This window comes from Panthera uncia, chromosome B1, assembly GCF_023721935.1.
Source record: "Panthera uncia isolate 11264 chromosome B1, Puncia_PCG_1.0, whole genome shotgun sequence".
Taxonomy (NCBI): Eukaryota; Metazoa; Chordata; class Mammalia; order Carnivora; family Felidae; genus Panthera; species Panthera uncia.
In genome coordinates, this window is record NC_064811.1 from 39,073,534 (window position 1) to 39,090,990 (window position 17,457).

Here is a 17,457-nt window from a genome sequence, read left to right on the forward strand (position 1 = left end):
AGCAGTTGCTAACATAGATAACAGGATATCAATATACATTGGCATTCCCGAGAGCTGTGCTGGTGTTCTTGATACAGTTGGGGTGGCCAGCACTTACTGTACAGCAAATGCCTCACTGATTACATTCTTATTCTAAACTTTTAACAGGTCCAACAAAATGAGAGAATCCATTATGGGGGCTGGGAGTAGGCAGTACCAATTGCTTAATTTTTGTGTTTTGTAGGTTTCAAGCATCTAGAGAGCCCAACTATTTTAATCAATTTAAACAGGCAAATGGCAAATCAGGTTTCCTTCTGGAAGGACTTACAGCTTGTTATGGATGTTGACAAGACCAAATCATAACAGAGAATTGGAAACGTGACCATGCAGCCTGACCGCAGGACTGAAACTGCCTGATCTCCAGAGAGGGGGCTCCCAGTGAGAGTGACTTGGCCTGCAGAGTGCAAATCACTGGTAGAGACGGTCTGAAGCCAGGAAGATAAGCCTTATCTCACAGGGCAGCCCCAGGGCATCGGCAGCGGCTCCCTGGAGAAAGAATCTGGGGTGCAGAGAAGGATTTTTGAGGCTGTATGTGAGCCTGGCAGGTTCAAGTACCATGAGGTGCTGACACCTCCATGTGCGTGGCAGGTGGGTGTGACACGTGCACCTCGTCTTTGCTATTTGTGGCTACACTTTTAGAAGTGAAAATGGGAAACTGGCACCAACGGCTGGGCGGTAACACAGTGTTTTCCAGGGACAAACTGAAAGGCAAGTGCTCCTGAGGACGGTGGCTTACTTTTGTTGCCCATATGCCCCCAGCCTGTGATGTAGCAGTACGTATCCGGTTCCAAGGACTGCTCTGTGCTGGGTAAGCAGACCGGCCGCACGTAGATGGTTTCATTGATGTCTTCGCTTAGCTCCACTATGCTGATGTCATAGTCGACCACAGCTCGACTGTAGCGAGGGTGGAGGATGATGGTCCTCACCAGGCGCGTCTGCATAAACGTCGACGGGTGGTCTAGGTTGTTGATGCCAAAGACCACTTTCCAGACGGCAGCGCTCTCTCTCCTAAAATGATGAATTCAAGAGCTATTAGCTTAAACTCAAATTTACATTTTAAAATGTACATGCAAATTTTTTTTTAAAAAATTATTTATTTATTTTGAGAGAGAAAGAGAGAGAGAGAGAGTGAGGAGGGGCAGGGAGAGAAGGAGAAAGATAGAATCCCAAGCAGGCTCCGTGCTGTCAGCACAGAGCCCGACATGGAGCTCGAACTCATGAACCTTGAGATCATGACCCGAGCCGAAACCAAGAGCCGGATGCTTAACGGACTGAGCCACCCAGATACCGCTAAAATGTACATGTGATTTTTAAAAATATTTTGTTTATGTAAATAATGGCTCTTTCCCTGCACCTCTATAATGGCCTGAGTTAATTTGTAAATAGGTATTCTTGTAGAAAGACAAGCTCGTGTTTCTAGAATGGGGCTATTTTGGAAAGCAAAATTTGTTCAGTTTGGAAGGCAGGCAGGGTGGTTTCTTGCTTCAATGAGTGGGAGAAATAATAAAAAGACATGAAGAAGAAAGAGGAAATTCTGGGGCATGGAGAGTCCTGAAAGGTAAGTGAATAAAGTGTTTTAAGGTGGGAGTTGACTAGAATAATCCCAGCAAGTGCTCAAAAACAATGCAGTCTTGTGAGCCTGACCACCGGAAGTTATGGTAACCTTTTTAAGCCTTTGGCTTGAAATTTTCAAAAGGTTCTTCCAAAAACTTGCCATTCCTTGGAGGCACTTGCTGCTTCTTGGAGGAATTTCTTAGTCTTGGCTTTTTATTCTCCTCCCTTTTCATTTTTCCTCTTGTCTCCTCTTCTTCTCTGCTCTCAAGTCTATGTCAAAGTGCCCCAGGGCTCTACTGTCAGTCTTCTTATTCCATACTCATCCCCTTGAAGATTTCATCTAGTCCAATGGTTTTAAATGCCACCAAATCCTGGTAACTCCCAAACATGTATCTCTAGCTCCCCCCTCCCCCATGAGCTACAAATTTGAATAGAGAATCATCTACTCAACACATTTGCTTGTATATTCAACAATAGCTAAGATTTTGTAGTGCTTACCACATTTTTGACAGTGTTCTAAGCATTCAGAATGCATTTTACAGGTATTTAGTACTTATAACCATGTGACACAGTTGAAACGTCTTTCTCTTATCTCAACATCCTCTGCATCAGCAAATCTTCACCACTCCACTTTCAAATATACCCTGAATCTTGATGTTTCTCCCTCTTCCACAATCTATCTTAATGTAACCACTGCCAAGTGCTTGGACCACTGCAATGGCCTCCCAAAAGAAGGCCCTTCTACCCTTAGCCCCCTGAGCTCATTTTCCTCATGGCAGCAGAGTGATCTTTTTAAAAACAACATTAGAGGGGCACCTGGGTGGCTTACTCGGTTAAGTGTCTCACTCTTGATTTGGGTTCTGGTCATGATCTCACAGTTCATGAGTTCAAGCCAGTGCAGGGATCACTTGGGGTTGTCTCTCTCTGCTCCTCCCCTGCTCTCTCTCACTCTCTCTCTCTAAAAATAAATAAATAAATAAATAAATAAATAAATAAATATTTTAAAAAATTATATTGAGTCCATCTCATGCTCATAATTCTCCAGGGAAATTGAATCACACTGGAGACATTGTAGACTTCTCCCCATGGCCCCTGAGCTGACTTGCTCCATTCCAACCCCAAGAACTTTCTAGTTTCAGACATGCTGAGGATATCCTCAACCCAGAGGCTCTTCCCTTTCTGTTCTCTCAGCTCCCATATGGTTCCCACCTTAACTCCTCTTCTTTGAGGTCTCAGCTCAAACACCACCTTCTCATAGCTGTCCTCCTTGGCCACCCAGTCTAAGCTCTATTCTGTCTCCATCACTCTCTACTCTTGACCCTGCTTTAATTTTTATCTCATTGGTATCAATGACATCAACACAGCTGTTTGTCTATCCTCTGCCTTGCACCCAGCATAGAAGTTCCATGAGGCCAGGGACTTGGTTGGTCTTATTCAGTGCTGTATTCACAGGCCCCAGGAACTAGTATGGAGCAGGTTCTCAACAAGTATTTGCTTAATGGTGGCTCAATGCACGTAAACACTAGTAAAAACTTTTACTAATGGCCACCTAGGCAAAGTCTATTGTTCGTCAACCCTTCCCCACCCCCTCCACCTTTCCCAGTCCCTCCTCCTCCAGAATAGGCCAGGAGCAGAGGAGTGGAGAGGACCACAGTGCTAGCAGAGCTTTCCTAGTGGACACCCCCTTACATGGTGTTAGCATAAGTCAGCCATGTCAACTGTCCCCACTTAGGAGCTTCCTCAACTAAAGCAGGTTGATTTGACCCACTAGACAGTTGTTTTTCAATCCAGGCTGAACGCTGAATCATGTGGGGAACTCTTAAATACTGATTTTCTGGGCATCACCCCACATCAGTTGAAAGCTTTAGGCTAGGTGGGGCCTGGGAATCAATATTTTTAAGAGCTCTCAATGGACTCTCTGACAAAAACTCACCCACATTCCTTCTTTCCTTTGCATGCTTTTCTTTACTGTGTTTTCATGCATGGCAAAGATTCAAAAAGTTGGTATTTCAGGAAGGTTAGGAAAGAAGTGGCCAAGGTCAGCATTCAAACTGTTTACAGCTTTGTTGGATTCTTGGAGTACACTCTACTAAATGACTCTTCTAAAAAACATAGTCCATGAGTTCTATCCTTTTACCATTGTAAAGAAAAATGATTTTAGGCTATATGAACAGGAATTGATGTCATTCTTTGAATGCAGATATAGATATAGATATTAGCTATCAACATGTAGATAGGTATAGATATATAGATAGTTATATAGCATCTCCTCCATGCCAAACATGGTGCTAGGGATTACAATAAGCAAGATATGATTCCTGCTCAACAAACTTCAGAACTGAGTGAAGATGAACAATTAAAGAAACAATCATAGTAAAATGTAGGAAGTGATACCTCATGAGCATTTCAAGATGATATTACAGAAGAATTATTTTTCATTAAAGAAGGCTATCACTCAAAGAACATGTCTTTCTTTCTCTTCCTCCCTCCCTCCCTTCCTCCTCTCCACCCTCCCTCCTTTCCTCCCTTCCCTCTCCCTCCCTCCTTACCCTCTTTTCTTCTTTCTTTCCTCCCTCCTTTTCTTCTTCCCTCTCTCCTTTCCTTTCCCTCTCTCCCTCCCTTCTTTCCTTCCTTCCTTCCTTCCTTCCCTCTCCCCACTTTTCTCTCTCCCTCCTTTCCTTCTTTCTCTTTCTCTCTCCTCCTTCCCCCTCCTTTCCTCCCTTCTGTCCCTCTTTCACTTCCTCCCTTCCTTCCCTCCTTCCCTTGTTCCTTCCATTTTTCCATCCTACAGAAGTAAGTGCATGACCATTTGAGAAATTCAATATTCCTTTGAGATTCTATCATTTAAGGCATCTGAAATCAAGCAACAATTTATTTCAAATTTATGCTTATTTAATAGCTCCTTGCCCTTGATTCAGAGCTACTAAATTTTGTTTATAACAAATACTCATCCATTTGCTTAAATCATAAGCAGTATTTCAAATAATTGAACACTGCAAATTATTTGTAACAAGATGAAATAGCATCAATTTCAGACTTAATTACTGTATTGTGCTTAATATAATTCTAACAGTGAAAAGTAAAACTGCTAAATTTTATTAACCCGTATCTAGTAGTTTCTTGCTACATAAGTTACGGTCTTTTTGGAATTAACATCCACCAAAAACGAACAGAGTAACATAGGAAATTCACATAATTTTTGTAATCTGTGAGATATTGTTCTTTTTACTTTTTGTTCTGAGTGTGATGGAAAAAAATAGTCTCTTTTAATGTTTTTTTTTTTCCCAAGGCTGGCAAAAACCAGGAAAACCACAAGCTGTTGTTTGAAATGGACATGCGAAGTGAGGGAATTGTGTATAAATGGTAAATGGGCATATTAAACACATGCTGGAAAGAATGAGTCAGGAATAATAGCAGAGACAACCCCGTGTTGGCGGAAGCAAAAAAAGGAAAGAAAATTTAGAGTTTCATGAATGCCACGGGAGTCTAGTTTCAGTTCAAAATTACCCTGTGGAGAAACACATAAGAACAAGGAGGTTCACCTGGGCGGTTTAGTGAAGCGTTTGAATGACAAAAGAAAAAAAGCCAATTATAGAAGCTGAAAATCTTCAGCAAAAGGAGGATTTTTTTCAAACTGAGCTGTCAGACATCAAAGCATCAGTACAGAGAGCTGGTGCATCCTTAAAGAAGTTTCTGCAGAGACCCGTCATGTTCTGGGAAGGATGAAGCAGGCAGAGAGGAAGCCCAGTGAAAATCCACCAATCAAATGAAAATGGCAGATGCAGCACCTGGGTGGCTCAGTCGGTTAAGCTCCAACTCTTGATTTAGGCTCAGGTCAGGATCTCAGGGTCTTGAGACCTAGCCTCATGATGAGCCCCACACTGGGCTCCGTGCTGGGCATGGAGCCTGCTTAAGAATCTCTCTCTCTCTCTCTCTCTCTCTCTCTCTCTCTCTCTCCTCTCTCATTGCCCCTCCCCCAACCCATGCATGTGTGCACTCTCACTCTCTCTTAAAAAAATGGCTGAGGAAGACATTAAGAGACCCCTTTTCTCCTTTCATTCTTGCCCCAGATGTTATTTCCTTGTCTAAAATTCATATTTAAGGTCTAATTTGCTTCGTGCCTATATGACTGCTTTAATAATGGATACACTCTACAGAGAACATTGAGATGATATGATTTTAACCTAGAATTCTTCAAACATGAGCTCTAGAGAGAAAGCTCAGCTTCATACACATCTCAGATGACATTCAGGAAAATTTACACGAAATTGCAGGCACAATGTCTCTGGTCGTCAGAACTGGTCACTTTGGTTTATAATTTGCCACCCTGAATTCTAGTTTAGACACAAAAATGCCACATTTTTACTTAATTCAGCTAGCCAGCTTTAGAGATTTTCTAACTTCTTAAGAGCACAAAATTTCCCTTTCTTTCACCCTTTCTGATTTTGCTTTAATATCTTATATTTAATATTTATCATTTTAAGAAAAGAAAACTAATATTTATAATCAACACCTGTGATAGAAATCACCCTAGTTTTTACAAGTCTTACTACAGAAATAGCACAGCTAAGTGGTGATTTTGGAGGTAGTTTGAAGGGGACCAAATTTGCACTAAGTAAAGAAATATCACACGATGGCATCATTGTTGTTCTACATATCTTACAAACCTCTTTTAATATTGTACTCTGTCCTTGGTATTTCTAAAGAATTCTCTGCAACACACCTGGTAAACAGACTTTAGGGTGATCGCAGAGTGAATGTGTGAAGGGACTGGATACAGGTCATAAGTACAGTGTGTCAATCATAGGCTCTGTCTACCGTCCACATCTCAGCTCCTGCTTATTGCTGTCATGTTGGAATGCTTGGTGTAACCTGACCTTTTATTTTTTTGAATGTTCAAGGGAAGCCAGAGTTCTGGATTCCGTTTATGGAATCCACAGTTTTAAATGCTGGCCAAACAACAGCAATACAATGGGCAAAAAAACCCCAACAGCCTGGATTTTATTAGTGTAAGAGTTCTACTTTATAGCTTTCCAAGTATTTCTATACACAATGTTTCAAGTTATCTTCTTACCAACTGCAAGATGTAAATAGGAATTCGAATTCCATTTTAGAGAAGAGAAAGCAGTGACTCACAGCAGATGAGTGACTCATCTAAAGTCACAGAGATAGTAAATGATGGTGATAGACCAGAATGCTGGTCCTTTAAACCCCTAGAGCACACCCTTTCTACCAAACTTCTCTGAAACAAAGAGAAAGATCTACAGGCATCTACATAGGAATCAGGTACTGGCCACAGGAAAGCATGTAACATGGTGGAGACTCATTGGTGAGATAGCAGGAAGATATCTTCTTTTTCTTGAACACATCATCCCGCCATGATGGGGAGCTAGCCACCAGCGGTAAAATTACAGAAGGTGAAAAATCCTGTTATCCCAGGGTCCGAAAAAGCAAGAGAAGGGGGTAGTCAGATACATATCATAGACATTCAAGAATCAGATTTCAGAATGTTTTGGAAAAAAAAGGCAGACTTGATAGTGTGCCCTGGGACTCTTAAAGCAAGTATAACTCAGGAGACATGAGAGAATTAAAGTGCCAAATTCTGATGCTACTGTCACAAGTGACTGCAGTAAGAAAATGAAGAGTCATCTAAAAAGCAAATGTGACTGCACAAGGATCCCAGAGCTTTGCAACTGGAAACTATCACAAAAGACTGGCATGAAAGCATAGTAACTATTGGAAAGTCTTTGTCATAGGCTGAGCAGTGGTTTGTTTAAGTAGGAAAAAAGTAGGAAAAATAAAAATGGCTTCTCTGCAAAATAATGTGCAAGAACAAGGAAAGGGGAAATTTTCTGTCTGTGGCAAATAATATTACTAAAGAACTAAGACAAAACAGAACTATTGGAAGTTTCCTTTGCTTCCAGTTTCTCCATTCAAAGAGAATCTTCTTCAGACAATATGCAGAAGATTCATCTCTCCATTTGATAAAACATACAGGGGCTTAATACATTACAATGTTGAACAAATGTGTGGTCTAAGATTTGGGAGGACTCAGTGAGACGTCATTGATCTTCTGTGAGATATATTAACATTTCTAGTTCCCCACAAGTTATAGTCCTAACTACTCAAACAATTGCATCTTTGAAACATCTAGAAGATGAGTGGCTGAAAGAAATGAAAACACAAGGATGAGGAAGACAGTTCATGCCCTCATGGAGCTTTTATTCTACTTAAAGAATATATAAAGAAGTAAGATTATCTCAGGCACTTAAAAGTGACAAAATGGGAGAACTTGATAGATGACTGAAGGGGGTGGGGGTTCACTGTATCCAAGATGGTTAGGGAAGGCCTTTGACAAAGCCATAGTTAAATAGAGACTTTAATAACCAGAATGAGGTAGCTTTGTGGCTCTAACTGTGAAAACAGCAAGTTCAAGTGTCCTAAGGTGGATATGAGCTTGGAGGATTTCAGGGACACGAAGAAGGCTAGATGTCTGCAGCCCAGTGAACCATGGGAGTATAGGGGAAGATGTAGTCCAAGAAGTAGGACTAGATCTTGAAAGGCTATGATGAGAAGATTTTACTCTTGCTACAATGGGAAGCCATTGTGAAATTTTAAGTAGGGGGAGCAACATGGTCTGATTTACATTTTAGAAAGATCACTATCTCACCGTGTGGATAGTAGACAATAAGGGAACAAGAGAGCAGTCCAAAAGACCAGACAGGAAACTGTTTTAATTGTTGTTGTGGATTGATTGTGTTTCTCTCTCAAATCCATATGTTGAAGTCCTAACCATGGGTCCATCAGTATATGACCTTTTTGGAGATAAGGTCTTTACAGAGATAATCAAGTTAAAATGAGGTCATTAGGATGGGCCCTAATCCAATGACTGCTGCCCTTATAAAAAGGGGAAACTGTAGATAGGGATGCACACCAAGGGAACACTATGTGAAGACAAAGGCAGAGATTTGTGTGATGCTTCCACAAACCAAGGGATACCAGAGATTGACAGCAACCACCAGAATCTAGGTGAGAGGCATTCTCTCCCAGCCTTCAGAAAGGACCAACCCTTCCCATATCTTGATCTTGGACTTCTAGCCTTCAGAACTGTAAGACAATAAAGATCTGTAGCTCAAGCCACCAAGTTTATGGTATTTGGTTATGGCAGCCCTAGAAAACTAATACAATAGTGAAGACCTGCTATGATAATGACTTGGACTAGGAATATAGGGTGAAGATGGTGAGAAATGGTTGGGTTAGAGATATTTTGGAAGAAGATCCTACAGAAATTATTATTAAATGTGAGAGGAATTAAGGATAATTCCTAGGTTTGGTGAACCAATGGATCATGATGATTTTTACTGAGGTGGGGAAAGTTTGTGAAGCACACAATTATTTGATCAGTGGGAGAGGCAAGAAATCAAGTTTTGTTTTGGCCTCGTAAAGCAGGATGTTTATTACATATTCAAATGGACATCTCATCTAAGCAGTTAGTTATACATGTTTAAAGTCAATGGGTAGTAGTGAGGGGTGGGAAGAATCTGGGCTAGGATGGAGATATATGTTTGGAAGTCATGAACAAATATGCGATATTCATATTTTATATTAAAATGTGATATTCAAAATGATATTCATGTCAATACTTGATCTTCATATTTGCTCACATATGAACACATATTTAAACCATATTATTAGATGAGCATAGATGGATAAGAAAGCCAAAAATTGGGCCCTTGTCTTAGCTTGGGATGGTATAATAATTACTGTAGACTGACTGACTTAAATAATACACATTTACTTCTCATAATTCTAAAAGCCAGAAGTCTGAGATCAAGGGGATAGCATGGTTAGGTCCTGGTGAAGACCCTCTTCCTACTTTATAGACAGCAGTCTTCTTGTTGTACCCTCATATGGCAGAAAAAGGTGGCAAGCTCACTTTCTTTTCCTGTAAGGACATTATTCCCATTATGGGGCTTCTACTTTCATGATTTAATTATCTCCCAACAGCCCCACCTCCTAACTTCATCTAATTAGTTTCAACATATGAATTTGGAGGGGAAACAAAGCCTGAGGTCCATAATAGCTCAGGAGCACTAAAGCACTAAGTGGCCTAAAAAAGGAAGAGATGGAAAAAGAGAAAGAAATAAGTAGGTCAGTGAAATAAGAGGAAAACAAGAACATTCTTGTTATTCTAAAATAAAAGTGAAGAAAGTATTTCAAGAAAGATGTAGTGATGAAATACTAGGGAGGGTTCCAATAAGTTGGAAACTGAAAAGTCACCATTGAATATGGCAAGATGGAAGTCATCAAAGATTTTGATAAGTGCCATTTTTGTGGTGACCCTGATGAGAGCTCGACCAGTGTGGGTTGAGGAGAAAATGAAAAGTGGAAAAGGGGAGACAGTGACTGTGCCGAAGTCTTTTAGGAGTTTTACTGTGAATAGTAGCCAAAATGGCCAGTAGTTGAAGAGAGATGGAAAGTCAAGAGAAGGGGGCTCAAGTTAGTGATATCAAGGCATGTTTGTTGAAGAGAATGACCCAGCAAAAAAGGGAGAAACTGTTGATACAAAACAGAAATGATGATTTTAAAAATAAAGTCTTGAAAAAGATGAAGGAGGACATGATTGTCTTAAACAGAAATAGACATATCTTCCACCATAACTCAGGGGAAAGTAGGGGTTATGGCCATATTTACAGGCAATTTGTTGGGATTAAGGATGAGGCAAGGTGGAATATATGGTAGTGTCTGTTCTCTCCATGAAGCATGAGGTGAGACCAATGGAGGGTGAAGAGGATTTGGGGAGAGAAGAGAAAATGTCAGATAGTTGTCTCTGAGGGTAGAAAAGTGATCTTACTATGGAAGTAGATTAGAAGTGTTCCACATTGTTAGATGCTCATTTGAGACTCATGATCACACATTTTATGTGAACTCAGCAGTTGGGCGTGTGATATTCTTCAGCAATGTGGTTAGCTGTTCAGGTGCAGATGCAGAGTACATAGTAGGTGGCACGACTAGAAGAAACAAGTAAGTAACTACAAAGCTTAAGAGAGGAGGAGCTCCCATTTTCAGTGAGCCCCAGAAACTATGAGGTTTGGCCCATATTTTAAGCCAACTTCTGACTACATCCTAGACCCAGATATTTTCCACTGGAGAGAGGAGGGGAGAGAATATCTCCACAGGAGGCAGCACAGTGGCAAGAATGGAGTCAGGTCCTTGTCACCAAGGACTTTTCAAAACTACACTTGCTTATTCTTCAGTGACGCTGGAAAACAGCACCCCAGGGGACATATGGATCCAAAATGGAGAATTTCTGCTTTACTGGGCACTATTACTGATGGGAGTGGATAAAATTCCTCAAGGGAATAGAACAGAAAAACAAATTGTGAATTACTGGCACAGTTCATAGGCACCTAGAGAAAAAGAGGGAATTATGAGGACACAACATGATTTAACTTTTAATAAAAAGTCAGACCAAACCTCTCACTTCCTTTTCTGAGTGCAGTAACAGACTGTTAGATTAGGAGAGCTGGGTGAGCACAGTGACTTTGTTCTATGGAGAATGAGAGAGGGAGCTCTCCAGAAGGATGTAGAAAGATAACAGAGTAATATTAAAAGTCTAGCTGATGTTGAATGTCAGGGATGGTGCTGATCTCCACTCTTGGGTAATGTCCTCCCTCAATTCCGAAAAGCAAGAATATTAGGATCAGAAAATGAGGTATTTGCATTGACTCAGTTTTGGACATCTGCCTGGTCTGAATGGCAGGCAAATCCAGGGACAAAGACATTGAAAGTCTGGGTGAGAGGACTGAAGTGATTAGCCTGGCACACAAGGTTAACTGTGAAGAGGAGGGCATGAGAAGACTAGGGGACTGAAATCACTGGGGGACACGTGCAGACTAGCAGCCACAGTCCTGTTGGACAGAAGAGTTGGTTGGGTGAAATCACAGCATGGGTAACGTGGTGGGGTTAAGGGTTGTGGTCATCTAGTGAGGTGATCATTTTTTTATGTGCATTTCCTGGTGAGGAATTAGATGCTTCTGACAGTTACCACTTGTGTGCCAGCCTAGGAAGTCCAGGCTTAAGTCTTTCAGAGGCAAGAGAAAGCAAGAACAATGCATGTGAAATTACTCCTGAAAGTCAAAGTCTTTCTTGTTCAGCACTGTTGACGTTGAGTTGTTATTAGGGCATACGGGCCTTGGTCTGATCAGCTTCGTAACTCATGTTTTTAATTTTCATTTGGGATTTTTAAATACTTTTTCATAAAAGAGAAAAACAAACCTGTCTCTCTGTTTTTTTTTCTTTCTACCAATATAATTTAAAAAGACAGGCTTGATAAGACCTACAGATGGGTCATGCTGGGCCTTGCCAAAGTATGGGATCACAGTGTGAAGTAAAGCCCGTTAATTGCAGCAGTTGATGACTCCAGCAGGGAATGGGGCTTACAATGAGACGTTCTCAAAGCTTGCCGGCCACTGGAGAGATTGTACAATTGAATCAGTTATTAGCACATATTCAGGAGAAGGCTTATTTGAAGTTGGGCAATTTCTCGCTTTTTATGGACAGACCAGATCCCTCTTGACAGCTCTGTTAAGTCTAGTGTTCCATGCAATTTCACCAAGACCTTTGATATTATATCCATTTCCTTAATTGTAAACACATATTTCTTTTCTAATGCAAGGTTTCTTCTTAACTTTACAGAGCTGTCAATGACAGAGGAAGCTTGGATACCACATATGGAAATGACAAAAGTGGTTTATGAACCTGGTTTAGCTAGCACGTAAAGAGTACTGTTGGATTTATTTAGGTGATCATCTTTTCATGAATGTAATCTTGCTAGTATCATCTTCTGCTTATCACGGAGCTCTACACCAAAACTGGGAAAGGCATCTGGAAACATCTGGCCCCCTCCAAAGCAATAACATTGTAGTGTATTTCCTGACACACTACACAGACTTTTCCAATTGCTTGGGGTCTTACACACTAAAAGTTCTCAAGAGGAGGTACTGGTTTGATTTTTTTATATTTTCTTTTCCCCAAACGAGCAATCAGCTGGAAATACACGTTTCCATTTTACAACTGTACTCTAATTACTCGTTTAAATGTCTGTCTCCTTACTAGGTTAGCACTTCAAGGAAGGAAACATGTATTCATCTCTGTAACCCCCATGTAGAGCTGAATATATATACTGGGACCGTAGCCCGTAGCAACAAGGACCAGTAGGTGAGTAGCTGTGCTTGAGAAGATGTATTGCAGTATTGCTAAATGGTAGCAAAGTGGGACTAACCTGAACGTCCATCGACTAGGGGATAATGGAAAAAGTTATGGTAAATCTATATAATGGAATATCATTTAGGCTTGAAAAAGAGTGAGGGAGAGCCACATCTATTAACCTAGAAAAAGAGTGAGGGAGAGCCACGTCTCTTAACCTAGAGGGAGGTCCATGATATATTATCAAATGAGAAAAACAACTTAACAAACAAAAGCACAGAGTATGATTCCAAATCGTAAAAGTAAACAGTGACACCCTGCGAAAAGTCTATGTGTTCACAGCTGTGAAGGAACACTCCCTCGGCTATCACAGGGGTTACTGTGGAAGATGATGAGAAGGGAGAAGACAAAAATGCAGCAAATCTGTAAAATACACAAAAATGCACAAAATGTAAAGATACTCATGCGATACTGCAAAGGGAAAAGGTAGAATGCACGTTTTCAGCCATAATTTTTTAAAAGAACAGGTGCCCTTTATCGAGAGCTTACTGATCAATGTCAGGCATGGTTCTCAAGGCTTTGCATAAGACTATTTCACTTACTGCCCGCACCAGCCCTGTGAGGTAGGGACTATTATTTCCCTCATGTCATAAGTGAAGAAACTGTGGCCCAGAGAGGTTAATGAATTGACCTGTGACGACACAGCAAGTGGCAACGCTAAGAAAAAATATGAATAGGCAAAAAAAAAAAAAAAGAGAAAGAGAAGAAATTGCATTTTTTTTTCTAGAAATTAAGCTGATCAAATGAAAAGAATCAATTTGGTCAGGTGATAGAACTATGAGTTATTTTGTCTTGAATATTTGCTATTATTTAATATTTAATTTTACTTTGAAATAAAGTAAAATTATTAAAAATAAATAGAAAAAAAGGTGTGGTGATTTTAAAACATGCCATCAAATATTCCTCCTACTGAGAGGAGAGTTCTTTGCTTCTTCCCTTTGGAGCTGAGTGGGGCTTGTGGGGGCTCCGACCAACCACAGAGGTGAGGTACGTGCCTCTTTGTCTTTGGAGGCTAGGTCAAAAAAGGGAACACACCTTCCTCCCAGCTCCCTTTCTGAGCAGCTGGTTCTGGGGGACCAGCCACCATGGTGTTGAGTCCCACATGGAGATAGATGTACTAAGGCCCCAGCCAACAGGCAGCATCGACTGCCTGCCTTCCGATGGTTCTAGCCTTCAGCCTTAGAATCTTTCAACCAAGGCCCCAGACATTGATGATCAGAGACAAACTGCGCTGGCTATGTCAGGTCCAAATGTCTGACCCCCAGAATTGGATTTTTTGTTTGTTTGTTGTTGTTATTGTTTGATTTGGGGTTTTTTTTTTGTGCTTTTTTGCTTTTTTTTTGTTTTTGTTTTTTTTTGTTTGTTTGTTTTTGTTTTTTGTTTTTTTGGCTCCTAAAATACACAGTCGATAGTCAGAACAGGTGCAGTGATATTTGTCAATTTAGGGTAGGGTTCCCCTTTATGTTATTTTTCTAGTCCCTTCAGGCATATTGTGATGATGAATTTTACATGCCAATGAAGTTAGGCCATGGTGCCCAAATATTTGGTGAAACATTGTTCTGGATGCTTTCGTGAAGGTATCTTGGGCAAGATTAACATTTAAATTGGTGGACTTTGAATAAAGCAGACTACCCTCCATAATATGATTATCCTCATCCCATAAACTGGAGACTTTACGAGAACAAAGACGGGTCTCCCCTGAGCAAGAAGAAATTCAGCCAGCAGTCTGCCTTTGCATTCAAACTGAATCTCTCCCTGAGACTCTAGGCTGCCAATCTACACCATTAGGTTTTGGACCCACCAGCACCCGCACAATCATGTGAGACAATTTCTTAAAATAATTTCACCCCTCCTCTCTCATTCTCTGAGAACCCTAATACACATATTGGGGTGCCTTTAACTCTGCTTCTCAAACTCCTCACAAATCCTCCCAGCTAACCTCACTATAGGAAACATAAATCCCCTCTGTTGAACTTCAGATGTAGTTGACGTATTTAAGGGGGCTGGAAAAGAGACTAATGCTAGCTGGAGAGCCAACCTTCTGAACCTCTTTCTTCCACTTCCCCCCTCTTTAGGGAAAAATCATAAACAATATGATTGCCAATAAGTGATCAGCACATACATAGGATGACAACATCAAGGGTAGGAAAATCTAAGCAGATAAAGGAAGTAAATCAACTGTGGCTTCTGCACTGAAGTGGCTTCGCAGAATTATATAAGACACTAAGAATGCCCAAGTGACAGAATGATCAGGTTGAGGCAAAGCCAAAGGATGGAGCTTACCCCTCAAAGCAGTGGGCAACCGTCAGGACCCACTTCTTGGCAATGAGGACACAGCCACAAATGTGTCCACTGGGTTCACTCTGCAGGGAACACTGCCATGGCCATCTTCCAGGACGACTCGTTCGACCCCCAAGGATCCTCTTGTTCATTCGGGCAGCAGGGCGGCGCCCACAGTCTACCAGGGAGCAGGAAAGACAGCGGGTGATTCACCAACAAACCCAGCTCCATGCTTGGATCTTTGCTGTTAAGTGCAAGTTATTGTTTTTGCCCTGAGCCAACCCAGTTAAGTTCGTATTCCATTGCTACACCACTAATTCTCTCACCTTGTTTAGTACACAGAAGAGAAATCTTACTTCTGCTCTGACAAGGCTGCCTAGATTTGGAAACATAAAATGGCATAGTGTTAAGTCACATATTTATCACTCACTTCAAACACTTTGCCACCGAAAAGCAAGACATAGGTTCCACTGTTCCCAGAGGTTGTATTCTTTGAGTAATGATTATCTGTACTGGTGCAGGAATTCTTGAGGCAGGGCTATTGTCAAATACCACCTTGGAAATGACGGCATATGGAGGATGTTTACTTTTTTTTTTTTTTTTAGTTTATTTAATATCATCATAATATATTTTCACACGTGTGGGAAAAGAAACTACTTTTAGCAAAGTCTCCCACATCATCTTGGCTGGTGGCACCACCCAGAATATTGACTCAGACCATAATTTTCTTTTTTTTCTTTTTTTTAATATGAAATTTATTGTCAAATTGGTTTCCATAAAACACTCAGTGCTCATCCCAACAGGTGCCCTCCTCAATGCCCATCACCCAATTTCCCCTCCCTGCCACCCCCCTTCAGCCCTCAGCTTATTCTCAGTTTTTAAGAGTCTTATGTCAAACCATAATTTTCAAAGTAAGGAAAGGAAGGCAAGGGAATTGGGTGATTTCTTAGAATCTCTAGTGAGAAAGGAGCATGTCAGATTTTTATGCTTAGGGAGAGGGTGTGGATGTTCAAAACAAGTTGCAAATAGTTTAGAGAGATAAAATATTACTTCAGAAAGTTAGAGAACAGATAAAGGAATTGAATATTTAGACTGGAAAAGAATCATGAAGATACTTGTAATAATAAAATGTGGATCTAGGGCACCTGCCTGGGTGACTCAGTTGGTTGAACATCCAACTCGGTTTTGGCTCAGGTCATGATCTCACAGTTTCGTGGGTTCGAACCCCACATCAGGCTCTGTGCTGGCAGTGAGAAGCCTGCTTGGGATTCTCTCTTTCCCTCTCTCTGTCTGACTCTCTCTCTCTCTCTCTTTCTTTCAAAATAAGTAAACTTAAAATAAAATTTTAATAAGTGAACTTAAAATAAAATTTTCTATGATTGGCTGACAAGAAGAAGGGGGTTAAATTTATTCCATGTAACTCTAGATGGCAGGATCAGAACCAGTCAGTAGAATTACAGGAATAATGGGTTCAGTAAAGAAAGACTTTTCTAAAAACCAGGGTTAACCTTTAAAGGTAAGAACATGGGCCATGTTTAAGCATCTATCAATGTGACTGCACAAGAGAATTCAATGTAGGGAATATTAAGTTTCAATCACAGAGTTTTCTTTCAACCATGAAGCATTTATTCACAGTATATATTTAAAAAAACAAAAGATACTTTGAGACAGTCAATGGGGCGCCTGGGTGGCTCAGTCAGTTAAGCGGTTAGGCTACTGACTCAGTTTCGACGGTTTTTGCTTTAGTATATATGATCTCACGGTTTCATAAGTTTAAGCCCCGCATCGAGCTCTGTACTGGGGGCATGGAGCCTGTTTGGCATTCTCTCTCTCTCGCTCTCTCTCTGTCCCTCTCCTGCTATGTCTCTGTCTCTCTCAAAACTAAATAAACTTTAAAAATTAAAAAAAAAAATACCGTGACGTGCTTAGAATCCTAGACCTCTCAGAAAAAAAGAAGTATCCCTAAATATGCCATGTCCACATTCCCTTTTGAGGATCTGCTATATTTTCATTTCTTGGTAGATTTGCATGGGGATATGTGTAATTATTTGTATCAATAAGTTATATAATTCAGAAAACACATGTTTGCTTTTTGCCTTCCCACAACCTGAAGTCCTGTCTCCTACTTACTCTCTATCTTGTTATCCTTAATTTCTTTGTAGTATTTCCGAATATCTGAAATTTATTTTGTTTACTAGCTTATAGTTTCTCTGTCTACCTATACAAGGTAGGTTTTTTAAGACCAGAGCAAGTGGACTTTCAAGGCTACTCAATTATAATTTCATTTTGTGTCAATTTTTCCCTCAGACTCTCCAA

The 17,457-nt window shown here is 40.6% G+C and overlaps 1 protein-coding gene across 5 annotated transcripts in view; it reads right to left on the reverse strand.

Moving 5' to 3' along the window:
- Positions 1 to 17,457, reverse strand: part of CORIN (corin, serine peptidase) — a 251,746-nt gene that overhangs the window by 11,714 nt on the left and 222,575 nt on the right. For all 5 annotated transcript variants that reach the window (XM_049632007.1, XM_049632004.1, XM_049632005.1 and 2 more), the window contains 3 exons: positions 15,468 to 15,517; positions 15,145 to 15,319; positions 776 to 1,047 (listed from right to left, as the gene is read on the reverse strand). In XM_049632007.1, the coding sequence (XP_049487964.1) occupies positions 776 to 1,047; positions 15,145 to 15,319; positions 15,468 to 15,517 (497 nt within the window). The remainder of the gene's footprint in view (positions 1 to 775; positions 1,048 to 15,144; positions 15,320 to 15,467; positions 15,518 to 17,457) is intronic.